The 27,475-nt window shown below is 45.2% G+C and overlaps 1 protein-coding gene across 5 annotated transcripts in view; it reads right to left on the bottom strand.

The window, feature by feature from the left end:
- wdfy3 (WD repeat and FYVE domain containing 3) overlaps window positions 1–27,475 on the bottom strand; it is a 260,816-nt gene that overhangs the window by 77,313 nt on the left and 156,028 nt on the right. For 4 of the 5 annotated variants that reach the window (XM_071352080.1, XM_071352078.1, XM_071352076.1 and 1 more), the window contains 10 exons: window positions 24,736–24,847; window positions 23,082–23,272; window positions 22,732–22,884; window positions 22,413–22,486; window positions 19,022–19,183; window positions 11,530–11,624; window positions 9,092–9,212; window positions 8,008–8,145; window positions 3,131–3,210; window positions 894–1,090 (listed from right to left, as the gene is read on the bottom strand). In XM_071352080.1, coding sequence (XP_071208181.1) covers window positions 894–1,090; window positions 3,131–3,210; window positions 8,008–8,145; window positions 9,092–9,212; window positions 11,530–11,624; window positions 19,022–19,183; window positions 22,413–22,486; window positions 22,732–22,884; window positions 23,082–23,272; window positions 24,736–24,847 — 1,323 coding nt within the window. The remainder of the gene's footprint in view (window positions 1–893; window positions 1,091–3,130; window positions 3,211–8,007; window positions 8,146–9,091; window positions 9,213–11,529; window positions 11,625–19,021; window positions 19,184–22,412; window positions 22,487–22,731; window positions 22,885–23,081; window positions 23,273–24,735; window positions 24,848–27,475) is intronic. The other variant, XM_071352079.1, reaches the window with a different exon arrangement.

Below are 27,475 nucleotides of genomic sequence, written 5' to 3'. Positions count from 1 at the left end.
TTAACTAGAGGAAACACTGGCTAGATAGTATGACAGTAAAGAGGTTTTAACTAGAGGAAACACTGGCTAGATAGTATGACAGTAAAGAGGTTTTAACTAGAGGAAACACTGGCTAGATAGTATGACAGTAAAGAGGTTTTAACTAGAGGAAACACTGGCTAGATAGTATGACAGTAAAGAGGTTTTAACTAGAGGAAACACTGGCTAGATAGTATGACAGTAAAGAGGTTTTAACTCGAGGAAACACTGGCTAGATAGTATGACAGTAAAGAGGTTTTAACTCGAGGAAACACTGGCTAGATAGTATGACAGTAAAGAGGTTTTAACTCGAGGAAACACTGGCTAGATAGTATGACAGTAAAGAGGTTTTAACTAGAGGAAACACTGGCTAGATAGTATGACAGTAAAGAGGTTTTAACTCGAGGAAACACTGGCTAGATAGTATGACAGTAAAGAGGTTTTAACTAGAGGAAACACTGGCTAGATAGTATGACAGTAAAGAGGTTTTAACTAGAGGAAACACTGGCTAGATAGTATGACAGTAAAGAGGTTTTAACTAGAGGAAACACTGGCTAGATAGTATGACAGTAAAGAGGTTTTAACTAGAGGAAACACTGGCTAGATAGTATGACAGTAAAGAGGTTTTAACTAAAGGAAACACTGGCTAGATAGTATGACAGAAATGAGGTTTTATGATAAAATGATAAAATGGTAGATAAGAACGAAAAAGTTTTGTTTGCTAACATGGACACAGTAACCTCGAAACAGATCTATGGGAAATACTAGCTAGTACAGCATGGAAAAGAGGTTTTAACGAGAGGAAACACTAACTAGTATAGTATGCAAAAGAGGTTTTAGTAAGAAGTAATGATAAAAAGGGTTTGTGTACTAACATGTACCTGGAGGCTGTCTGGCAGCTCTGTGACGGGTTGTTGCAGGAACAGAGCCATCAGCAGGAAGTAGAGCTCGGGGACGTTGGTGTGTTTCGGCAGCAGAGTCTGCAGAACAGGGAACCCTGGGAAATGGCAGGCGTCTCGGTTGATCTCCCGTAGCGTGGAGCGACCGCCGGCGCTGCGTCCCACGTTGAAGCCTGAGGAGGAGAGAGGAGAGGAAGAAGAGGTCGGGAAACTGCGAATCAGGGTTGTGATCAGGAAAACTTCAGGGAAAAAATGTAATACATTTGGATTTTAGATACGGGAAAGGCGAGTTATTTGAATAGAGGATAAATGTCAGAAAAGCAGGAAGACTCACATCCCTATTCTTAGAATAGACTACAACTAGCTAACAGTTAGGAAACCGCCATTGATGTGTGCTAACTATGCCTGTACTTTTCCCTTTCTATGCAAGCTGGGTCGACACACATGTGGGTATGCTCACATTCTTTGCCTGTACTTTTCCCTTTCTATGCAAGCTGGGTCGAAGCACATGTGGGTATGCTCACATTCTTTGCCTGTACTTTTCCCTTTCTATGCAAGCTGGGTCGAAGCACATGTGGGTATGCTCACATTCTTTGCCTGTACTTTTCCCTTTCTATGCAAGCTGGGTCGAAGCACATGTGGGTATGCTCACATTCTTTGCCTGTACTTTTCCCTTTCTATGCAAGCTGGGTCGAAGCACATGTGGGTATGCTCACATTCTTTGCCTGTACTTTTCCCTTTCTATGCAAGCTGGGTCGAAGCACATGTGGGTATGCTCACATTCTATGCCTGTACTTTGTTGCAGAGCAGACGGAATATTGAAGTGCACTACGGGATATTAAAGTATTCTATTCAGAGTTTTACCTTTAGATATACAGGTTAGTTTCATTGAGATAAAATCTCTTTTGGAAGAGAGACCTGTTTCAAGATAGACATTATAAACAAACAAGAAGCATCAAAAGCCATCCTCATCAAAGGGTAATGACGGACGGGAAAGGGGCTGAGAAGGGCAGCATGTCACATTCTATATGTCACATTCTATATCCTGCACAGTAAACAGTTATATTATGGTACATTCTATATCCTGCACAGTAAACAGTTATATTATGGTACATTCTATATCCTGCACAGTAAACAGTTATATTATGGTACATTCTATATCCTGCACAGTAAACAGTTATATTATGGTACATTCTATATCCTGCACAGTAAACAGTTCTATTATGTTATGTCACATTCTATATACTGCACAGTAAACAGTTATATTAAATTATGGTACATTATATATACTGCACAGTAAACAGTTATATTATGGTACATTCTATATCCTGCACAGTAAACAGTTATATTATATTACATTCTATATCCTGCCCAGTAAACAGTTCTATTATATTATGTCACATTCTATATCCTGCACAGTAAACAGTTCTATTATGTCACATTCTATATCCTGCACAGTAAACAGTTCTATTATATTATGTCACATTCTATATCTATATTATGGTACATTCTATATCCTGCACAGTAAACAATTATATGATGGTACATTCTATATGTCACATTCTATATACTGCACAGTAAACAGTTCTATTATATGATGGTACATTCTATATCCTGCACAGTAAACAGTTATATTATATTATGGTACAATCTATATACTGCACAGTAAACAGTTCTATTATATTACATTCTATATCCTGCACAGTAAACAGTTCTATTATATTACATTCTATATCCTGCACAGTAAACAGTTCTATTATATTACATTCTATATCCTGCACAGTAAACAGTTCTATTATATTACATTCTATATCCTGCACAGTAAACAGTTATATGATATTACATTCTATATCCTGCACAGTAAACAGTTATATTACATTCTATATCCTGCACAGTAAACAGTTATATTATATTACATTCTTTATCCTGCACAGTAAACAGTTCTATTATATTACATTCTATATACTGCACAGTAAACAGTTATATTATATTACATTCTATATCCTGCACAGTAAACAGTTATATTATAATACATTCTATATCCTGCACAGTAAACCGTTATATTACATTCTATATCCTGCACAGTAAACAGTTATATTACATTCTATATCCTGCACAGTAAACAGTTATATTATATTGGGTTTTTAAAACTTGTATCTATACATTGACTCACCTACACAAAATCCAACACCCACACACATCACTCTACTCACCCATCACGGTGCCGATCTTGTTGGTGAGGACAGAGTCAGTGTGGTCCAGCCATTCGCCTCCGGTCAGTCCCTCTTTGAACCTGGACAGGTCAAATACATGTAAAATCATGATATGGAGGATCTGGGGAATTCCTGACAATGTGAACTGTAATGTTTTTGACAGATCATATACGTGACAATCATTGTTAATATTCAATCTATATACAGTACCAGTCAAAAGTTTGGACACACCTACTCATTCAAGGGTTTTTCTTATTTTTTTAAACTATTTTCTACATTGTAGAATAATAGTGAAGACATCATCACTAAGCTAAGGACCCTCTTCAACTGGATCCTGGACTTCCTGACGGGCCGCCCCCAGGTGGTAAGGGTAGGTAACAACACATCTGCCACGCTGATCCTCAACACGGGGGCCCCTCAGGGGTGCGTGCTCAGTCCCCTCCTGTACTGCCTGTTCACCCATGACTGTATGGCCAAGCACAACCTCCAACAACATCATTAAGTTTGCCGACGACACAACAGTGGTAGGCCTGATCACCGACAACGATGAGACAACCTATAGGGAGGAGGTCAGAGACCTGGCAGTGTGGTGCCAGGAAAAGAACCTCTCCCTCAACGTGATCAAGACAAACACGATGATTGTGGACTACAGAAAAAGGAGGACCGAGCACGCCCCCCATTCTCATCGACGGGGCCTTGGTGGAGCAGGTTGAAAGCTTCAAGTTCCTTGGTGTTCACATCAACAACAAACGTGAATGGTCCAAACACACCAAGACAGTCGTGAAGAGGGCACGACAAAACCTATTCCCCCTCAGGAGATTGAAAATATTTGGCATGGGTCCTAAGATCCTCAAAAAGTTCTACAGCTGCACCATCGAGAGCATCCTGACTAGTAGCATCACTGCCTGGTATGGCAACTGCTCGGGATCCGACCGCAAGGCACTACAGAGGGTAGTGCGTACGGCCTAGTACATCACTGGGGCCAAGCTTCCTGCCATCCATGACCTCTATACCAGTGTCAGAGGAAGGCTCTAAAAATTGCCAAGGACTCCAGCCACCCTAGTCATAGACTGTTCTCTCTGCTACCGCACGGCAAGCGGTACCAGAGCGCCAAGTCTAGGTCAAAAAGGCTTCTTAACAGATTCTACCCCCAATCCATAAGACTCCTGAACAGCTAATCAAATGGCTTCCCAAACTATTTGGAATGTACCTACCCCACCCCCCATTTTCTCCCTGCTACTACTCTGTTTATTATCTATGCATAGTCACTTTACCTCTACCTACATGTACATATTACCTCAATTACCTTGACTAACCGATGCCCCCGCACATTGACTCTGTACCTGTACCCCCTGGATATAGCCTCGCTACTGTTATTTTATTGTTGCACCTTAATTATTTGTTATATTTCTATGTATTTTTTTGTTTTCTTAAAACTGCATTGTTGGTTAAGGGCTTGTAAGTAAGGTCTACTACACCTGTTGTATTCGGCACATGTGACAAATAAAATTAGATTTTTTAAATTTTATTTGAAACTATGAAATAACACATATGGAATCATGTCGTAACCAAAAAGGTGTTAAACAAATCAAACTATATTTCAGATTCTTCAAAGCAGCCACCCTTTGCGTTGATGATAACTTTGCACACTCTTGGCATTTTATCAGTGTGTTGGGACATTTTCCTGTTGAGAAACAAAGGATAGTCCCACAACGGGATGGGATGGCGTATCGCTGCAGAATGCTGTGGTAGCCATGCTGGTTAAGTGTGCCTTGAATTCTAAATAAATCACTGAGAGTGCCACCAGCAAAGCACCCCCACACCTCCTCCTCCATGCTTCACTGTGGGAACCACACATGCAGAGATCATCCATTCACCTACTCTGCATCTCACAAAGACACGGAGGTCGGAACCAAAAATCTCACATTTGGACTCATCAGATCAAAGGACAGATTTCCACCGGTCTAATGTCCATTGCTCGTGTTTCTTGGCCCAAGCAAGTCTCTCCTTATTGGTGTCCTTAAGTAGTGGATTCAATTGGACCATGAAGGCCTGATTTACACAGTCTCCTCTGAACAGTTGATGTTGAGATGATGTGTCTGTTACTTGAACTCTGTGAAGCATTTATTTGGGCTTCAATTTCTGAGGCGGGTAACTCTAATGAACTTATCCTCTGCAGCAGAGGTAACTCTGGGTCTTCCTTTCCTGTGGCAGTCCTCATGAGAGCCAGTTTCATCATAGCGCTTGATGGTTTTTGCGACTGCACTTGAAGAAACTTTCAAAGGTCTTTACATTCTCCGGATTGACTGACCTTCATGTCTTTAAAGTAATGATGGACTGTTGTTTCTCTTTGTTTATTTGATCTGTTCTTGCCATAATATGGACTTGGTCTTTTACCAAATAGGGCTATCTTCTGTATACCAACCCTATCTTCTCTTTCTCCCAAATACAGTCAGCTGATGTTCTGAAAGAGCTGCAAAATCTGGACCCTTACAAATCAGCCGGGCTAGATAATCTGGACCCTTTCTTTCTAAAACTATCTGCTGAAATTGTTGCCACCCCTATTACTAGCCTTTTCAACCTCTCTTTCGTGTCGTCTGAGATTCCCAAAGATTGGAAAGCAGCTGCGGTTATCCCCCTCTTCAAAGGGGGGGACACTCTTGACCCTAACAGCTACAGACCTATATCTATCCTACCTTGCCTTTCTAAGGTCTTCGAAAGCCAAGTCAACAAACAGATTACAAACCATTTCGAATCCCACCATACCTTCTCCGCTATGCAATCTGGTTTCAGAGCTGGTCATGGGTGCACCTCAGCCACGCTCAAGGTCATAAACGATATCTTAACCGCCATCGATAGGAAACAGTACTGTGCAGCCGTATTCATTGACCTGGCCAAGGCTTTTGACTCTGTCAATCACCACATCCTCATCGGCAGACTCGACAGCCTTGGTTTCTCTAATGATTGCCTCGCCTGGTTCACCAACTACTTCTCTGATCGAGTTCAGTGTGTCAAATCGGAGGGTCTGTTGTCCGGGCCTCTGGCAGTCTCTATGGGGGTGCCACAGGGTTCAATTCTTGGACCGACTCTCTTCTCTGTATACATCAATGATGTCGCTCTTGCTGCTGGTGATTCTCTGATCCACCTCTACGCAGACGACACTATTCTGTATACTTCTGGCCCTTCTTTTGACACTGTGTTAACAACCCTCCAGGCGAGCTTCAATGCCGTACAACTCTCCTTCCGTGGCCTCCAATTGCTCTTAAATACAAGTAAAACTAAATGCATGCTCTTCAACCGATCGCTGCCTGCACCTGCCCGCCTGTCCAACATCACTACTCTGGACGGCTCTGACTTAGAATATGTGGACAACTACAAATACCTAGGTGTCTGGTTAGACTGTAAACTCTCCTTCCAGACTCACATCAAACATCTCCAATCCAAAGTTAAATCTAGAATTGGCTTCCTATTCCGCAACAAAGCATCCTTCACTCATGCTGCCAAACATACCCTTGTAAAACTGACCATCCTACCAATCCTCGACTTCGGTGATGTCATTTACAAAATAGCCTCCAAAACCCTACTCAATAAATTGGATGCAGTCTATCACAGTGCCATCCGTTTTGTCACCAAAGCCCCATATACTACCCACCACTGCGACCTGTACACTCTCGTTGGCTGGCCCTCGCTTCATACTCGTCGCCAAACCCACTGGCTCCAGGTCATCTACAAGACCCTGCTAGGTAAAGTCCCCCCTTATCTCAGCTCGCTGGTCACCATAGCAGCACCTACCTGTAGCACGCGCTCCAGCAGGTATATCTCTCTGGTCACCCCCAAAACCAATTCTTCCTTTGGCCGCCTCTCCTTCCAGTTCTCTGCTGCCAATGACTGGAACGAACTACAAAAATCTCTGAAACTGGAAACACTTATCTCCCTCACTAGCTTTAAGCACCAGCTGTCAGAGCAGCTCACAGATTACTGCACCTGTACATAGCCCATCTATAATTTAGCCCAAACAACTACCTCTTTACCTACTGTATTTATTTATTTATTTTGCTCCTTTGCACCCCATTATTTCTCTCTCTACTTTACACTTTCTTCCACTGCAAACCAACCATTCCAGTGTTTTTTTTTTTTTTTTTAACTTGCTATATTGTATTTACTTCGCCACCATGGCCTTTTTTATATTTATTTATTTATTTATATATATATTTTATATATTTTTTTATATATTTATATATATATTTTGTTTGCCTTCACCTCCCTTATCTCACCTCACTTGCTCACATTGTATATAGACTTATTTTTCACTGTATTATTGACTCTATGTTTGTTTTACTCCATGTGTAACTATGTGTTGTTGTATGTGTCGAACTGCTTTGCTTTATCTTGGCCAGGTCGCAATTGTAAATGAGAACGTGTTCTCAATTTGCCTACCTGGTTAAATAAAGAGAAAATAAAAAAAATAAAAAAATATCTTGTCACAATACAACTGATTGGCTCAAGCGCATTAAGAAGGAAAGGAATTCCACAAATTAACTTTTAACAAGGCACACCTGTTAATTTAAATGCATTCCAGGTGACTACCTCATGAAGCTGGTTGAGGGAATGCCAAGAGTATGCAAAGCTGTCATCAAGGCAAAGGGTGGCTAATTTGAAGAATCTAAACTCTAAAATATATTTTCATTTGGTTAACACTTTTTTGATTACTACATAACTCCATATGTGTTATTTCATAGTTTTGATGTCCTCACTATTATTCTACAATGTAGAAAATAGTGAAAAATATAGAAAACCCCTTGAATGAGTAGATGTGTGCAAACTTTTGACTGGTACTGTTTATATATATATATTTTTTTTTTTAAAGGATCAAAGACCTGGTCAGTATGGGCTGGTTACTGAGCAGAACCACCAGGATCCACAGAGCTGCTGTCACACTGCTGGAGTGGAGGTGCTCCTCCGTGAACATTAACAACCAGTCAAATCCCAGGGTACGCACCAACTCCTCACATGCCCTGTAGGGGGGGACAGAGAGCAGTCAGGATACACACAACACAGTCAAAGCCCAGGGTACGCACCAACTCCTCACATGCCCTGTAGGGGGGGTCAGAGAGCAGTCAGGCTACACACAACACAGTCAAAGCCCAGGGTACGCACCAACTCCTCACATGCCCTGTAGGGGGGGACAGAGAGTAGTCAGGCTACACACAACACAGTCAAATCCCAGGGTACGCACCAACTCCTCACATGCCCTGTAGGGGGGTACAGAGAGTAGTCAGGCTACACACAACACAGTCAAAGCCCAGGGTACGCACCAACTCCTCACATGCCCTGTAGGGGGGGGACAGAAAGCAGTCAGCCTACACACAACACAGTCAAAGCCCAGGGTACGCATCAACTCCTCACATGCCCTGTAGGGGGGGACAGAGAGCAGTCAGGCTACACACAACACAGTCATAGACAGTACAGTATGAAGAGGGGCAGAAACTCGTTCTCCAATAGAAATCCCAGTTGTAGGTGATGTCATGGCGACGTTGGGTAGCTAAATTCATGCGTAGAAACACGTAAATCGGGCCTAACAGTCGTCTCGCGTCGAACTACGTTCGTCAAATCAAAAAGGCAGTCCTTGTTGACAAAAATTAAAACGCGTCAGTTTGTCACTTTCACGAGGTTGGAGTAATAACATGTTAAACTAGTGAAGACATCGTCTTCTTCTTCATCGTCTTCTTCATCATCGTCGTCTTCTTCGTCTTTCCATTTGGAGAATTATTAACTATGGAAGAATTTATCACTTCTCTCATTGTCTTGTCAAACCCTGGTCTGGTCTGTTTTTGTCTGTTTCGGAAGTGTTACCGGAAGTCTCTGGATGTTGCACCTCTGGGATTTTAGAAACTCTGTGACGCGGTTACACACAAGCACGCACAGGCATACACACACGCGCACACACACACTGTGACGTACTGTGCGTTGACGGTGCATTTCTCCTTGGATGTGAAGAGCAGTTTGAGGAGGATGTCGAGCAGTCTGTTCCTCAACAGGATCAGGTTGGCCGACAGAAGACCCCCAAAGTCTTCATCATTACCTGGAACACAATAGGACAATATTACCACTACTATTACTACAATAATATTACTGTGCTGAATACTGAGAGGAGACCCCCAATGTCTTCATCACTTGGAACACAAATTAAGTGATTTAAAAAAAAAAAATATTCATGCGATTTAGAATCAACAAAAATGGAACCGAACAGCATAGTTTTGGCATTGTACAAAAATCTCTATACTAGTTAGTGACAATCATCTCTATACTAGTTAGTGACAATCTCTATGCTAGTTAGTGACAATAATCTCTATACTAGTTAGTGACAATCATCTCTATAGTAGTTAGTGACAATAATCTCAAAATTAGTGACAATAATCTCTATACTAATTAGTGACAATCATATCTATACTAGTTAGTGACAATTTCTACGCTAGTTAACTTCTTGCAACTATAGGGGGTGCTGTTCCGCATTAGCATATTTGGGTCTCCAAATTAAACTGCCTCGTGCTAAATTCTTGATCGTACAATATGCATATTATTGTTATTATTGGATAGAAAACACCTTCTAGTTTCTATAGAAGTTGGAATTTTGTCTCTGAGTGGTACAGAACAATTTCTACAGCACTTTTCATGACAGGGTTCAGATTTCAGAAATTTTTACCCCTGATCTGGAGTCTGTTTTTAAGGCGACAGTGAATGCTATGAAGAAACCGACACTGCCTACGTCTTCCTCTGGGTGTCTGTACGTCATCACGTTTTGAATAGAATCGATTGCACAATCACAGCCATTATAAAACCACAAAATGTATAGGGACAGCCCTTTCTCGTCGCGCGCCTGAAGCGTGAAGGACATCGGACTTGCCTCATTCCAAATCGTTTTTTAGAGAGTGATATTTCTCCGGTCATGTTTTCAGTCGTTATAGTTGTTAAAAACATCATAATGTAGTTAATTTGAACCGTTTTATAGCAATTTATATCCGTTTAGTGCGATTTTGAGGAATTTCTTTTAGCTTTGGAAACGTTTCGGGGTGTCGGTCGTTGGTGGTGGACATTTCGAAGGACAGAGGACATCTATCGACCAAAAGACGTTTATAACATAGAAAGGATACATTGCCCAAGAATATGATGGAAGAACAGCTCAAAGTAAGCAATATTTAATATGATAAATTGTTGTTCTGTCGAAATATTTTAAACGCATATTTCGCCATTTTGTTTGTTATCGCGTCACTTGGCGAACGCTGTATTGAAAAGTAAGGATAATTTTAAAAATGTAAGTCAGCGGTTGCATTAAGAACTAATTTGTCTTTCGATTCCTGTCAACCCTGTATTTTTTAGTCAAGTATATGATTAGCTTTCAATTAAACTAGATCACTCTGATAGATGACGTCAGACATATTGAGGCTTGATTTCCTAGTATTTTTATTGTGTAACCACGGTTTTGTATGGCTAAATATGCACCTTTTCGAACAAACTGTATATGTATGTTGTAAAATGATGTTACAGGAGTGTCATCTGAAGAATTCTGAGAAGGTTAGTGAAAAAATTAATATATTTTGGCGGTGATTACGTTATAGCGCTCTTTGGCTGGAATCGATGCTCTGGTAACGTTTGCACATGTGGTATGCTAACTTATCGATTTATTGTGTTTTCGCTGAAAAACGCTTAGAAAATCTGAAATATGGTCTGAAATCACAAGAACTGGGTCTTTCCATTGCTATGCTTTGTCTATTTTTATGAAATGTTTTATGATGAGTAAATTGGTCATACACGTTGCTCTATCTAGTAATTCTAGTCGATTTGTGATGGTCGGTGCAATTGTAAACTGTGATTTCTACCTGAAATATGCACTTTTTTCTAACAACACCTATCCAATACCATAAATATGTTATCAGACTGTCATCTGAAGAGGTTTTTTATAGGTTATTGGCTATCAATATCTTAGTTTAGCCGAATTGGTGATAGCACCTGAAGGAGTAAGAAACTGATGGAGTTAGAAAAGTGGTGTATTTTGCTAACGTGTTTAGCTAATAGATTTACATACTGTGTCTTCCCTGTAAAACATTTTAAAAATCTGAAATGGTGGCTTTATTCACAAGATCTGTATCTTTCATCTGGTGTCTTGGACTTGTGATTTAATGATATTTAGATGCTACTATCTACTTGTGAAGCTATGCTAGCTATGCTAATCAGTGTGTGGGGGGGGTGGGGGGTGATCCCGGACCCGGGGTAGAGGCTCGTGAAAGGTTAATGACAATCATTTCTGTAAATTAGTGACAATAATCTCTATGCTAGTTATTGACAATAATCTCCATGGTAGTTAGTGACAATCTCTAAACGAGTGTGTGTGTGTGTGTTACCTCCATCTATCTTCTCCTCGTTGTTGATCTCCATCACTACAAACTTCTCACACACAGCAAAGGTTGGCAGGGTGGATGAGATGAACTGGCCAAACCTATCAAACATACCATAAGACAGACACACACACATGAGCTACGTGGGTATATACCAGTCTCATGAAGGGATTTGTAGTCCGTTGCAAGGACTGGGGAGACCAGCAGCCCACCAGTAGCAAGTTTACCAGTAGCACGGGACTTCAACCAGCAACCTTCTGACTACTGGTCCACCTCTCTGAAGTCTAGGCTTAACGTAGCAGGTCGTATGGGTTGGGGAAAGTGTAGAGTGTGTTATTACCGTAGCAGGTCATATGGGTTGGGGAAAGTGTAGAGTGTGTTATTAACGTAGCAGGTCGTATGGGTTGGGGAAAGTGTAGAGTGTGTTATTACCGTAGCAGGTCATATGGGTTGGGGAAAGTGCAGAGTGTGTTATTACCGTAGCAGGTCGTATGGGTTGGGGAAAGTGTAGAGTGTGTTATTACCGTAGCAGGTCGTATGGGTTGGGGAAAGTGTAGAGTGTGTTATTACCGTAGCAGGTCGTATGGGTCGGGGAAAGTGCAGAGTGTGTTATTACCGTAGCAGGTCATATGGGTTGGGGAAAGTATAGAGTGTGTTATTACCGTAGCAGGTCGTATGGGTTGGGGAAAGTGTAGAGTGTGTTATTACCGTAGCAGGTCGTATGGGTTGGGGAAAGTGTAGAGTGTGTTATTACCGTAGCAGGTCATATGGGTTGGGGAAAGTGTAGAGTGTGTTATTACCGTAGCAGGTCATATGGGTTGGGGAAAGTGTAAAGTGTTATTAACGTAGCAGGTCATATGGGTTGGGGAAAGTGCAGAGTGTGTTATTACCGTAGCAGGTCGTATGGGTTGGGGAAAGTGTAGAGTGTGTTATTACCGTAGCAGGTCGTATGGGTTGGGGAAAGTGTAGAGTGTGTTATTACCGTAGCAGGTCGTATGGGTTGGGGAAAGTGCAGAGTGTGTTATTACCGTAGCAGGTCGTATGGGTTGGGGAAAGTGTAGAGTGTGTTATTACCGTAGCAGGTCGTATGGGTTGGGGAAAGTGTAGAGTGTGTTATTACCGTAGCAGGTCGTATGGGTCGGGGAAAGTGCAGAGTGTGTTATTACCGTAGCAGGTAATATGGGTTGGGGAAAGTATAGAGTGTGTTATTACCGTAGCAGGTCGTATGGGTTGGGGAAAGTGTAGAGTGTGTTATTACCGTAGCAGGTCGTATGGGTTGGGGAAAGTGTAGAGTGTGTTATTACCGTAGCAGGTCATATGGGTTGGGGAAAGTGTAGAGTGTGTTATTACCGTAGCAGGTCATATGGGTTGGGGAAAGTGTAAAGTGTTATTAACGTAGCAGGTCATATGGGTTGGGGAAAGTGCAGAGTGTGTTATTACCGTAGCAGGTCGTATGGGTTGGGGAAAGTGTAGAGTGTGTTATTACCGTAGCAGGTCGTATGGGTTGGGGAAAGTGTAGAGTGTGTTATTACCGTAGCAGGTCATATGGGTTGGGGAAAGTGCAGAGTGTGTTATTACCGTAGCAGGTCGTATGGGTTGGGGAAAGTGTAGAGTGTGTTATTACCGTAGCAGGTCGTATGGGTTGGGGAAAGTGTAGACTGTGTTATTACCGTAGCAGGTCGTATGGGTTGGGGAAAGTGTAGTGTGTTATTACCGTAGCAGGTCGTATGGGTTGGGGAAAGTGTAGAGTGTGTTATTACCGTAGCAGGTCGTATGGGTTGGGGAAAGTGTAGTGTGTGTTATTACCGTAGCAGGTCGTATGGGTTGGGGAAAGTGTAGAGTGTTATTACCGTAGCAGGTCATATGGGTTGGGGAAAGTGTAGTGTGTGTTATTACCGTAGCAGGTCGTATGGGTTGGGGAAAGTGTAGTGTGTGTTATTACCGTAGCAGGTCGTATGGGTTGGGGAAAGTGTAGAGTGTTACTACCGTAGCAGGTCGTATGGGTTGGGGAAAGTGTAGAGTGTTACTACCGTAGCAGGTCGTATGGGTTGGGGAAAGTGTAGAGTGTTATTACCGTAGCAGGTCATATGGGTTGGGGAAAGTGTAGAGTGTGTTATTACCGTAGCAGGTCGTATGGGTTGGGGAAAGTGTAGAGTGTTATTACCGTAGCAGGTCGTATGGGTTGGGGAAAGTGCAGAGTGTGTTATTACCGTAGCAGGTCGTATGGGTCGGGGAAAGTGTAGAGTGTGTTATTACCGTAGCAGGTCGTATGGGTCGGGGAAAGTGTAGAGTGTGTTATTACCGTAGCAGGTCGTATGGGTCGGGGAAAGTGTAGAGTGTTCTTACCGTAGCAGGTCATATGGGTTGGGGAAAGTGTAGAGTGTTATTACCGTAGCAGGTCGTATGGGTTGGGGAAAGTGTAGAGGTGTGTATTAACGTAGCAGGACGTATTGGTTGGGGAAAGTGTAGAGTGTTATTACCGTAGCAGGTCATATGGGTTGGGGAAAGTGTAGAGTGTGTTATTACCGTAGCAGGTCGTATGGGTTGGGGAAAGTGTAGAGTGTTATTACCGTAGCAGGACGTATGGGTTGGGGAAAGTGTAGTGTGTTATTACCGTAGCAGGTCGTATGGGTTGGGGAAAGTGTAGAGGTGTGTATTAACGTAGCAGGTCGTATGGGTTGGGGAAAGTGTAGAGTGTTATTACCGTAGCAGGACGTATGGGTTGGGGAAAGTGTAGTGTGTTATTACCGTAGCAGGTCGTATGGGTTGGGGAAAGTGTAGAGGTGTGTATTAACGTAGCAGGTCATATGGGTTGGGGAAAGTGTAGAGTGTTATTACCGTAGCAGGTCATATGGGTTGGGGAAAGTGTAGAGTGTGTTATTACCGTAGCAGGTCGTATGGGTTGGGGAAAGTGTAGAGTGTGTTATTACCGTAGCAGGTCGTATGGGTTGGGGAAAGTGTAGAGTGTGTTATTACCGTAGCAGGTCGTATGGGTTGGGGAAAGTGTAGAGTGTTATTACCGTAGCAGGTTATATGGGTTGGGGAAAGTGCAGAGTGTGTTATTACCGTAGCAGGTCGTATGGGTTGGGGAAAGTGTAGAGTGTTATTACCGTAGCAGGTCATATGGGTTGGGGAAAGTGTAGAGTGTTATTACCGTAGCAGGTCATATGGGTTGGGGAAAGTGTAGAGTGTGTTATTACCGTAGCAGGTCGTATGGGTTGGGGAAAGTGTAGTGTGTTATTACCGTAGCAGGTCGTATGGGTTGGGGAAAGTGTAGAGTGTTATTACCGTAGCAGGTCGTATGGGTTGGGGAAAGTGTAGAGTGTTATTACCGTAGCAGGTCGTATGGGTTGGGGAAAGTGTAGAGTGTTATTACCGTAGCAGGTCGTATGGGTTGGGGAAAGTGTAGAGGTGTGTATTAACGTAGCAGGACGTATGGGTTGGGGAAAGTGTAGAGTGTTATTACCGTAGCAGGTCGTATGGGTTGGAGAAAGTGTAGAGTGTGTTATTACCGTAGCAGGTCATATGGGTTGGGGAAAGTGTAGAGGTGTGTATTAACGTAGCAGGACGTATGGGTTGGGGAAAGTGTAGAGTGTTATTACCGTAGCAGGTCGTATGGGTTGGGGAAAGTGTAGAGTGTGTTATTACCGTAGCAGGTCGTATGGGTTGGGGAAAGTGTAGAGTGTGTTATTACCGTAGCAGGTCGTATGGGTTGGGGAAAGTGTAGAGTGTTATTACCGTAGCAGGTCGTATGGGTTGGGGAAAGTGTAGAGTGTTCTTACCGTAGCAGGTTATATGGGTTGGGGAAAGTGTAGAGTGTTACTACCGTAGCAGGTCGTATGGGTTGGGGAAAGTGTAGAGTGTGTTATTACCGTAGCAGGTCATATGGGTTGGGAGAGGTGCAGAGTGTGTTATTACCGTAGCAGGTCATATGGGTTGGGGAAAGTGTAGAGTGTTACTACCGTAGCAGGTCGTATGGGTTGGGGAAAGTGTAGAGTGTGTTATTACCGTAGCAGGTCATATGGGTTGGGAGAGGTGCAGAGTGTGTTATTAACGTAGCAGGTCGTATGGGTTGGGGAAAGTGTAGAGTGTGTTATTACCGTAGCAGGTCATATGGGTTGGGGAAAGTGTAGAGTGTTATTACCGTAGCAGGTCGCATGGGTTGGGGAAAGTGTAGAGTGTTATTACCGTAGCAGGTCATATGGGTTGGGGAAAGTGTAGAGTGTGTTATTACCGTAGCAGGTCGTATGGGTTGGGGAAAGTGTAGTGTGTGTTATTACCGTAGCAGGTCGTATGGGTTGGGGAAAGTGTAGAGTGTTATTACCGTAGCAGGTCGTATGGGTTGGGGAAAGTGCAGAGTGTGTTATTACCGTAGCAGGTCATATGGGTTGGGGAAAGTGTAGAGTGTGTTATTACCGTAGCAGGTCGTATGGGTTGGGGAAAGTGCAGAGTGTGTTATTACCGTAGCAGGTCGTATGGGTTGGGGAAAGTGTAGAGTGTTATTACCGTAGCAGGTCGTATGGGTCGGGGAAAGTGTAGAGTGTGTTATTACCGTAGCAGGTCGTATGGGTTGGGGAAAGTGTAGAGTGTGTTATTACCGTAGCAGGTCGTATGGGTTGGGGAAAGTGTAGAGTGTGTTATTACCGTAGCAGGTCGTATGGGTTGGGGAAAGTGTAGTGTGTGTTATTACCGTAGCAGGTCGTATGGGTTGGGGAAAGTGTAGAGTGTGTTATTACCGTAGCAGGTCGTATGGGTTGGGGAAAGTGTAGAGTGTTATTACCGTAGCAGGTCGTATGGGTTGGGGAAAGTGTAGAGTGTGTTATTACCGTAGCAGGTCGTATGGGTTGGGGAAAGTGTAGAGTGTGTTATTACCGTAGCAGGTCGTATGGGTTGGGGAAAGTGTAGAGTGTGTTCTTCCCGTAGCAGGTCGTATGGGTTGGGGAAAGTGTAGAGTGTTATTACCGTAGCAGGTCGTATGGGTTGGGGAAAGTGTAGAGTGTGTTATTAACGTAGCAGGTCATATGGGTTGGGGAAAGTGTAGAGTGTTATTACCGTAGCAGGTCATATGGGTTGGGGAAAGTGTAGAGTGTGTTATTACCGTAGCAGGTCGTATGGGTTGGGGAAAGTGTAGTGTGTTATTACCGTAGCAGGTCGTATGGGTTGGGGAAAGTGTAGAGTGTTATTACCGTAGCAGGTCGTATGGGTTGGGGAAAGTGTAGAGTGTTATTACCGTAGCAGGTCGTATGGGTTGGGGAAAGTGTAGAGTGTTATTACCGTAGCAGGTTGTATGGGTTGGGGAAAGTGTAGAGGTGTGTATTAACGTAGCAGGACGTATGGGTTGGGGAAAGTGTAGAGTGTTATTACCGTAGCAGGTCGTATGGGTTGGAGAAAGTGTAGAGTGTGTTATTACCGTAGCAGGTCATATGGGTTGGGGAAAGTGTAGAGGTGTGTATTAACGTAGCAGGACGTATGGGTTGGGGAAAGTGTAGAGTGTTATTACCGTAGCAGGTCGTATGGGTTGGGGAAAGTGTAGAGTGTGTTATTACCGTAGCAGGTCGTATGGGTTGGGGAAAGTGTAGAGTGTGTTATTACCGTAGCAGGTCGTATGGGTTGGGGAAAGTGTAGAGTGTTATTACCGTAGCAGGTCGTATGGGTTGGGGAAAGTGTAGAGTGTTCTTACCGTAGCAGGTTATATGGGTTGGGGAAAGTGTAGAGTGTTACTACCGTAGCAGGTCGTATGGGTTGGGGAAAGTGTAGAGTGTGTTATTACCGTAGCAGGTCATATGGGTTGGGAGAGGTGCAGAGTGTGTTATTACCGTAGCAGGTCATATGGGTTGGGGAAAGTGTAGAGTGTTACTACCGTAGCAGGTCGTATGGGTTGGGGAAAGTGTAGAGTGTGTTATTACCGTAGCAGGTCATATGGGTTGGGAGAGGTGCAGAGTGTGTTATTAACGTAGCAGGTCGTATGGGTTGGGGAAAGTGTAGAGTGTGTTATTACCGTAGCAGGTCATATGGGTTGGGGAAAGTGTAGAGTGTTATTACCGTAGCAGGTCGTATGGGTTGGGGAAAGTGTAGAGTGTTATTACCGTAGCAGGTCATATGGGTTGGGGAAAGTGTAGAGTGTGTTATTACCGTAGCAGGTCGTATGGGTTGGGGAAAGTGTAGTGTGTGTTATTACCGTAGCAGGTCGTATGGGTTGGGGAAAGTGTAGAGTGTTATTACCGTAGCAGGTCGTATGGGTTGGGGAAAGTGCAGAGTGTGTTATTACCGTAGCAGGTCGTATGGGTTGGGGAAAGTGTAGAGTGTGTTATTACCGTAGCAGGTCGTATGGGTTGGGGAAAGTGCAGAGTGTGTTATTACCGTAGCAGGTCGTATGGGTTGGGGAAAGTGTAGAGTGTTATTACCGTAGCAGGTCGTATGGGTCGGGGAAAGTGTAGAGTGTGTTATTACCGTAGCAGGTCGTATGGGTTGGGGAAAGTGTAGAGTGTGTTATTACCGTAGCAGGTCGTATGGGTTGGGGAAAGTGTAGAGTGTGTTATTACCGTAGCAGGTCGTATGGGTTGGGGAAAGTGTAGTGTGTGTTATTACCGTAGCAGGTCGTATGGGTTGGGGAAAGTGTAGAGTGTGTTATTACCGTAGCAGGTCGTATGGGTTGGGGAAAGTGTAGAGTGTTATTACCGTAGCAGGTCGTATGGGTTGGGGAAAGTGTAGAGTGTGTTATTACCGTAGCAGGTCGTATGGGTTGGGGAAAGTGTAGAGTGTGTTATTACCGTAGCAGGTCGTATGGGTTGGGGAAAGTGTAGAGTGTTATTACCGTAGCAGGTCGTATGGGTTGGGGAAAGTGTAGAGTGTGTTATTACCGTAGCAGGTCGTATGGGTTGGGGAAAGTGTAGAGTGTGTTATTACCGTCGCAGGTCGTATGGGTTGGGGAAAGTGTAGAGTGTTATTACCGTAGCAGGTCGTATGGGTTGGGGAAAGTGTAGAGTGTGTTATTAACGTAGCAGGTCATATGGGTTGGGGAAAGTGTAGAGTGTGTTATTACCGTAGCAGGTCGTATGGGTTGGGGAAAGTGTAGAGTGTGTTATTACCGTAGCAGGTCATATGGGTTGGGGAAAGTGTAGAGTGTGTTATTACCGTAGCAGGTCGTATGGGTTGGGGAAAGTGTAGAGTGTGTTATTACCGTAGCAGGTCATATGGGTTGGGGAAAGTGTAGAGTGTGTTATTACCGTAGCAGGTCGTATGGGTTGGGGAAAGTGTAGAGAGTGTTATTACCGTAGCAGGTCGTATGGGTTGGGGAAAGTGTAGAGTGTGTTATTACCGTAGCAGGTCATATGGGTTGGGGAAAGTGTAGTGTGTTATTAACGTAGCAGGTCGTATGGGTTGGGGAAAGTGTAGAGTGTGTTATTACCGTAGCAGGTCGTATGGGTTGGGGAAAGTGTAGTGTGTGTTATTACCGTAGCAGGTCGTATGGGTTGGGGAAAGTGTAGAGTGTTATTACCGTAGCAGGTCGTATGGGTTGGGGAACCCTTGCAGTAGCAGACTCAATACGTTGCTGATAGCAGAGATGGTGGGCTGAGACAGTGACGTGTCTCTCAGGGTTAACAGCAGCTTGGGAATCAGCTGGAACTCTCGTAACAACTTGGCGTTCTTCGCTGCCTCACTGTGATTGGGGAGAAGAGGACAGACAGACGGTTGATATATTACACACAGGAAACCTGGTCTTCCTGTCTTTGTTTTTCATAAACCCCAGGTGATTAAAATTATAGTTTCACTATTAACTGAAATATCACATTTACAAAAGTATTCAGACCCTTTACTCAGTACTTTGTTGAAGCACATTTGGCAGTGATTACAGCCTCGAGTGTTCTTGGGTATGACGCTACAAGCTTGGCACACCTGTATTTGGGGAGTTTCTCCCATTCTTCTCTACAGATCCTCTCCAACTCTGTCAGGTTGGATGGGGAGTGTCGCTGCACAGCTATTTTCAGTTCTCTCCAGAGATGTTTGATCGGGTTCAAGTCCGGACTCTGGCTGCGCCACTCAAGGACATTCAGAGACTTGTCCCCAAGCCACTCCTGCATTGTCTTAGCTATGTGCTTAGGGTTGTTGTCCTGTTGGAAGGTGAACCTTCACCTCTGTCTGAGCTCTGGAGCAGGATCTCTCTGTACTTTGCTCCATTCATCTTTCCCTCGATCCTGACTAGTCTCCCAGTCCCTGCCACTGAAAAACATCCACACAGCAAGATGCTGCCACCACCATGCTTCACCATAGAGATGGTTCCAAGTTTCCTCCAGAGGTGACGCTTGGCATTCAGGCCAAAGAGTTCAATCTTGGTTTCATCAGACCAGAGAATCTTGTTTCTCATGGTCAGAGTCCTTTAGGTGCTTTTTGGCAAACTCCAAGCGGGCTGTCATGTGCATTTTACTGATGAGTGGCTTTCCGTCTGGCCACTCTACCATAAAGACCTTATTGGTGGAGTACTGCGGAGATGGTTGTCCTTCTGGAAGGTTCTCCCATCTCCACAGAGGAACTCTGGAGCTCTGTCAGAGAGACCATCAGGTTCTTGGTCACCTCCCTGACCAAGGCCCTTCTCCCCGATTGCTCAGTTTGGCCGGGCGGCCAGCTCTAGGAAGAGTCTTGGTGGTTCCAAACTTCTTCCATTTAAGAATGATGGAGGGCACTGTGTTCTTGGGGACCTTCAATGCTGCAGAAATGTTTTGGTACCCTTCCCCAGATCTGTGCCTCGACACAACCCTGTCTCGGAGCTCTACAGACAATTCCTTCGACCTCATGGCTTGGTAATTGCTCTGACAAGCACTGTCATCTGTGGGACCTTATATACAGTTGAAGTCGGAGGTTTACATACACAGGTTGGAGTCATTAAAACTTGTTTTTCAACCACTCCACAAATTTCTTGTGAACAAACTATAGTTTTGGCAAGTCGTTTAGGACATGACACAAGTAATTTTTCCAACAATTGTTGACAGACGGATTATTTCACTTATAATTCACTGTATCACAAGTCCAAGAAGTTTACATACACTAAGTTGACTGTGCCTTTAAACAGCTTGGAAAATTCCAGAAAATCATGTAGAAGCTTCTGATAGGCTAATTGACATCATTTGAGTCAATTGGAGGTGTACCTGTGGATGTATTTCAAGGCCTACCTTCAAACTCAGTGCCTCTTTGCTTGACATCATGGGACAATCGAAAGAAATCAGCCAAGACCTCAGAAAAAAAATTGTAGAGCTCCACAAGTCTGGTTCATCCTTGGGAGCAATTTCCAAACGCCTGAAGGTACCACATTCATCTGTACAAACAATAGTACTCAAGTATAAACACCATGGGACCACGCAGCCGTCATACCGCTCAGGAAGGAGACGCGTTCTGTCTCCTAGAGATAAACGTAATTTGGTGAAAAAAGTGCAAATCAATCCCAGAACAACAGCAAAGGACCTTGTGAAGATGCTGGAGGAAACAGGTACAAAAGTATCTATATCCACAGTAAAACGAGTCCTATATCGACATAACCTGAAAGGCCGCTCAGCAAGGAAGAAGCCACTGCTCCAAAACCGCCATAAAAAAAACAGACTACGGTTTGCAGCTGCACATGGGGACAAAGATCGTACTTTTTGGAGAAATGTCCTCCGGTTTGATGAAACAAAAATAGAACTATTTGGCCATAATGAAAATGTTTATGTTTGGAGGAAAAATGCTTGCAAGCCGAAGAACACCATCCCAACTGTGAAGCACGGGGGTGGCAGGTTCATGTTGTGGGGGTGCTTTGTTGCAGGAGGCACTGGTGCACTTCACAAAATAGATGGCATCATGAGGGAGGAAAATTATGTGGATATATTCAAGCAACATCTCGAGATATCAGTCAGGAAGTTAAAGCTTGGTCGCAAATGGGTCTTCCAAATGGACAATGACCCCAAGCATACTTCCAAAGTTGTGGCAAAATGGCATAAGGACAATAAAGTCAAGGTATTGGAGTGGCCATCACAAAGCCCTGACCTCAACCCTATAGGACATTTGTGGGCAGAACTAAAAAGGCGTGTGCGAGCAAGGAGGCCTACAAACCTGACTCAATTACACCAGCTCTGTCAGGAGGAATGGGCCAAAATTCACCCAACTTATTGTGGGAAGCTTGTGGAAGGCTACCCGAAATGTTTGACCCAAGTTAAACAATTTAAAGGCAATGCTGCCAAATACTAATTGAGTGTATGTAAACTTCTGACCCACTGAGATTGTGATGAAAGAAATAAAAGCTGAAATAAAATCATTCTCTCTACTATTATTCTGACATTTCACATTCTTAAAATAAAGTAACTACCTAAGACAGGGAATTTTTACTAGGATTAAATGTCAGGAATTGTGAAAAACTGAGTTTAAATGTATTTGGCTAAGGTGAATGTAAACTTCTGACTTCAACTGTATACAGGTGTGTGCCTTTCCAAATCATGTCCAATCAATTGAATTTACCCAGGTGGACTCCAAGTTGTAGAAACATCTCAAGGATGATGAATGGAAACAGGATGCACCTGAGCTCAACTTTGAATCTCATAGTAAAGGGTCTGAATACTTACATAAATAAGGTATCCGTTTTATATTTTTAAAACATTTGCAAACAAATCTAAAAACCTGTTTTCGCTTCATCATTATGGGGTATTGTGATGTCATTATGGGGTATTGTGATGTCATTATAGGGTATTGTGATGTCATTATGGGGTATTGTGATGTCATTATAGGGTATTGTGTGTAGATTGATGAGGGGGAAATGGATTTAACCAATTTTAGAATAAAGCTGTAACATAACAAAATGTGGAAAAAGTCAAGGGGTCTGAATACTTTCCGAATTCACTGTATAACAAGAGTTAATCATTCCTCACCTGGACTCAGTGAGGAGCTCTATAAAGTGTTCAAACAGGGACAGGTGCAGTTCGTAGGGTGCATGTAGCCACACCTGAGGAGACAGAAAGAACATTTGAAGACCTCTACAAACATACCACCAGAAAACCAACAACATTATTTTGTCTCCATGGACCACGTTTGGCTCGACTTGGATCAGTCGCCCTGAGGCCTATTGTGTTTGGCTTGCACCAAGGACCACCAACCACCATTTTGGCTCAAACTGGATCAGTTTCCCGGGGGCCATCTTGTCTCAAAACTGGAGCCAGTTTCCCTGAGGCCCATTGGTTTAGTGCTAACCTCGAAGTCACAGAGCAGGTCCTGGAAGGCGGTGGTGTTGGGGATGATGGAGGTCTCGTGGCCGCTGTCTACTGTTCCCACCAGGGAGAAGGTCAGGTGCAGGATGTGGCTGTTCAGCAGGTGACGCTTTTTCTTCAACAACATGGCCAGCAGCTAGAGACCGAATAACAGACACATACTACCGTTAGACTGAGTTATATTATAACTACAGCAGACAGGATGTGGCTGTTCACCAGGTGACACTTCTTCTTCAACAGTATGGCCAACAGGTACAGCAGAGAAACAACCGTTTTGTCTGAGCAACAGTGTTCACACTAGGCCATATTGCATTGTGGGTAGTGTAGTTGTACCTGGTAGCCTTTGATGCGCTCCATCTCCTTGCTGGCCAGCGGGTTGCTCTTGACGACGCACACCATCGCCTTGACGGCCGCGTAGAGACCCTCAACGTCCTGCGCCATGGCAACCAGGCCCAAAATGGCCGCCGCCCCGCCCACGTACTGCAGGTTGGTCGCCACAGGCTTGGGGACGAATGCACGCACACCTGGAAGAGAGCGGAGAGGAGGAGTTAGTCTACAGGTAAGGTGTGTAGTTGGTGACCACAGACTTGGGGACAAAGACACACCAAGAGTGGGGAAAAAGGTATTTTCATTTTATTTATTAAAAATAAATGAAAAATGGGGTCGTTTTTACCAAATTGTCTCCCTAATTGCTAGTTACAACCTTGTCTCATCGCTGCAACTCCTCGATGTTGTCGGGAGAGGCACAGGTCGAGACACGCGTCCTCCGAAACATGACCCACCGAGCCACATACTTCTTAACACACTGCCAGCTTAACCCGGAAGTCAGCTGCACCAACGTGTCAGAGGAAACACCGTTCAACTGATGACTGAAGTCAGCTGCACCAACGTGTCAGAGGAAACACCATTCAACTGATGACTGAAGTCAGCTGCACCAACGTGTCAGAGGAAACACCGTTCAACTGATGACTGAAGTCAGCTGCACCAACGTGTCAGAGGAAACACCGTTCAACTGATGACTGAAGTCAGCTTGCATGCGCCCGGCCCGCCACAAGGAGTCGCTAGAGCGTGATAGGCCAAGGAAAGCCCCCTGGCCAACCCTCCCCTAACTCGGACGGCGCTTGTCCAATTGTGCGCTGCCCGATGGGCCTCCCGTTCACGTGGATGGAACCCCAGGATATAGTGCCGCCTCAACACTGCGGTGCAGTGCCTTACACCGCTGAGCCACTCGGGGAAAAAGTTATTTTCAAGGCACAATCTGTTGTTACAAGATTTGCTTATATGGCCAATTCAACCCCGATTGATAGTTACATTCTCCAGGTATCCTAACCCCTTACCCAGGTATCCTAACCCTTTACCCAGGTATCCTAACACCTTACCCAGGTATCCTAATCCCTTACCGGGGTATCCTAACCCCTACCCAGGCATCCTAACCCCTTACCCAGGTATTCTAACCCCTTACCCGGGTATCCTAACCCCTTACCCAGGTATTCTAACACCTTACCCAGGTATCCTAACCCCTTACCCAGGCATCCTAACCCCTTACCCAGGTATTCTAACCCCTTACCCGGGTATCCTAACCCCTTACCCAGGTATTCTAACACCTTAACCAGGTATCCTAACCCCTTACCCAGGTATTCTAACACCTTAACCAGGCATTCTAACTCCTTACCCAGGTATCCTAACACCTTACCCAGGTATCCTAATCCCTTACCGGGGTATCCTAACCCCTTACCCAGGCATCCTAACCCCTTACCCAGGTATTCTAACCCCTTACCCAGGCATCCTAACACCTTACCCAGGTATCCTAATCCCTTACCCAGGTATCCTAACCCCTTACCCAGGTATCCTAACCCCTTACCCAGGTATCCTAACCCCTTACCCATGTATCCTAACCCCTTACCCAGGTATCCTAACCCCTTAACCGGGTATCCTAACCCCTTAACCAGGTATCCTAACCTCTTACCCAGGTATCCTAATCCCTTACCCAGGTATCCAATGACAGCTGCTCCTATGGTGCGTGCTGGACCGTTGAGGTGACCGGCGGCGTTGTGGATCAGCTTGACCGGAGTGGCGTTCTCATGAGATGACACAGCCAACTGAGGAGAGGGGGAGAGGGGAGGAGGAGAGAAGGAGGAGAGGGTGGGAGGAGAGAAGGAGGAGGAGAGAAGGGGGAGAGAAGGGGGAGGAGAGGGGAGGAGGAGAAGGAGGAGGAGAGAAGGGGGAGAGGGGAGGAGGAGAGGGGAGGAGGAGAGAAGGAGAGAAGGAGGAGAGGGGAGGAGGAGAGAAGGAGGAGAGGGGAGGAGGAGAGAAGGAGGAGGAGAGAAGGGGGAGAGGGGAGGAGGAGAGGGGAGGAGGGGAGGAGGAGAGGGGAGGAGGAGAGAAGGAGAGAAGGAGGAGAGGGGAGGAGGAGAGAAGGAGGAGAGGGGAGGAGGAGAGGGGAGGAGGAGAGAAGGAGAGAAGGAGGAGAGGGGAGGAGGAGAGAAGGAGGAGAGGGGAGGAGGAGAGAAGGAGGAGAGGGGAGGAGGAGAGAAGGGGGAGAGGGGAGGAGGAGAGCAGGGGGAGAGGTGGAGGTGGAGAGAAGGAGGAGAGGGGAGGAGGAGAGAAGGAGGAGAGGAAGAGAGAAGGAGGAGAGGGGAGGAGGAGAGAAGGGGGAGAGGGGAGGAGGAGAGAAGGAGAGGGGGAGAGAAGGGGGAGAGGGGAGGAGGAGAGGGGGAGAGAAGGGGGAGAGGGGAGGAGGAGAGCAGGAGGAGAGGGGAGGAGGAGAGAAGGAGGAGAGGGGAGGAGGAGAGGGGGAGAGAAGGGGGAGAGGGGAGGAGGAGAGCAGGAGGAGAGAAGGAGGAGAGGGGAGGAGGAGAGCGGAGGAGGAGAGAAGGGGGAGAGGGGAGGAGGAGAGCAGGAGGAGAGAAGGAGGAGAGGGGAGGAGGAGAGAAGGAGGAGAGGGGAGGAGGAGAGGGGGAGAGAAGGGGGAGAGGGGAGGAGGAGAGGGGGAGAGAAGGAGGAGAGGGGAGGGGGAGAGCAGGAGGAGAGGGGGAGAGAAGGGGGAGAGGGGAGGAGGAGAGCAGGAGGAGAGGGGAGGAGGAGAGAAGGAGAGCAGGGGGAGAGGGGAGGAGGAGAGAAGGAGGAGAGAAGGGGAGGAGGAGAGAAGGGGAGGAGGAGAGAAGGAGAGCAGGGGGAGAGGGGAGGAGGAGAGAAGGAGGAGAGGGGAGGAGGAGAGAAGGGGAGGAGGAGAGAAGGAGAGCAGGGGGAGAGGGGAGGAGGAGAGAAGGGGGAGAGGGGAGGAGGAGGAGAGCGGAGGAGGAGAGAAGGGGGAGAGAAAAACAGGTCAAAATCTGTCTTCCATCTCAAGACATTCTACCCAAAGCAACCCGTGCTAATCTACTGTTGTTAAATCTGCTGCCTCTGCAGCCGACTGTTCTCTACTGAGATTAACCTTTAGTACACTCAGACAGGGAGAGAGGCCATGGGGTTCACCTGGGAAACCACTTCAGATAACATTGTTACAGGTGGAGATAACATTGTTCTAGGTGAGGTGGAGATAACATTGTTCTAGGTGGAGATAACATTGTTCTAGGTGGGGTGGAGATAACATTGTTCTAGGTGGGGTGGAGATAACATTGTTCTAGGTGGGGTGGAGATAACATTGTTCTAGGTGGGGTGGAGATAACATTGTTCTAGGTGGGGTGGAGATAACATTGTTCTAGGTGAGGTGGAGATAACATTGTTCTAGGTGGGGTGGAGATAACATTGTTCTAGGTGGGGTGGAGATAACATTGTTCTAGGTGGGGTGGAGATAACATTGTTCTAGGTGGGGTGGAGATAACATTGTTCTAGGTGGGGTGGAGATAACATTGTTCTAGGTGGGGTGTAGAGAACATTGTTCTAGGTGGGGTGGAGATAACATTGTTCTAGGTGAGGTGGAGATAACATTGTTCTAGGTGGGGTGGAGATAACATTGTTCTAGGTGAGGTGGAGATAACATTGTTCTAGGTGGGGTGGAGATAACATTGTTCTAGGTGGGGTGGAGATAACATTGTTCTAGGTGGGGTGGAGATAACATTGTTCTAGGTGGGGTGGAGATAACATTGTTCTAGGTGGGGTGGAGATAACATTGTTCTAGGTGGGGTGGAGATAACATTGTTCTAGGTGGGGTGGAGATAACATTGTTCTAGGTGGGGTGGAGATAACATTGTTCTAGGTGGGGTGGAGAGAACATTGTTCTAGGTGGGGTGGAGATAACATTGTTCTAGGTGGGGTGGAGAGAACATTGTTCTAGGTGGGGTGGAGATAACATTGTTCTAGGTGGGATGGAGATAACATTGTTCTAGGTGAGGTGGAGATAACATTGTTCTAGGTGAGGTGGAGATAACATTGTTCTAGGTGGGGTGGATAACATTGTTCTAGGTGAGGTGGAGATAACATTGTTCTAGGTGGGGTGGAGAGAACATTGTTCTAGGTGAGGTGGAGATAACATTGTTCTAGGTGGGGTGTAGAGAACATTGTTCTAGGTGGGGTGTAGAGAACATTGTTCTAGGTGGGGTGGAGAGAACATTGTTCTAGGTGGGGTGGAGATAACATTGTTCTAGGTGGGGTGGAGATAACATTGTTCTAGGTGGGGTGGAGAGAACATTGTTCTAGGTGGGGTGTAGAGAACATTGTTCTAGGTGGGGTGGAGAGAACATTGTTCTAGGTGGGGTGGAGAGAACATTGTTCTAGGTGGGGTGGAG

This window comes from Salvelinus alpinus, chromosome 19 (genome assembly GCF_045679555.1).
Source record: "Salvelinus alpinus chromosome 19, SLU_Salpinus.1, whole genome shotgun sequence".
Taxonomy (NCBI): domain Eukaryota; kingdom Metazoa; phylum Chordata; class Actinopteri; order Salmoniformes; family Salmonidae; genus Salvelinus; species Salvelinus alpinus.
Note: the sequence above shows the minus strand (reverse complement) of the source record. Positions and strands in the feature narration are given on the sequence as shown.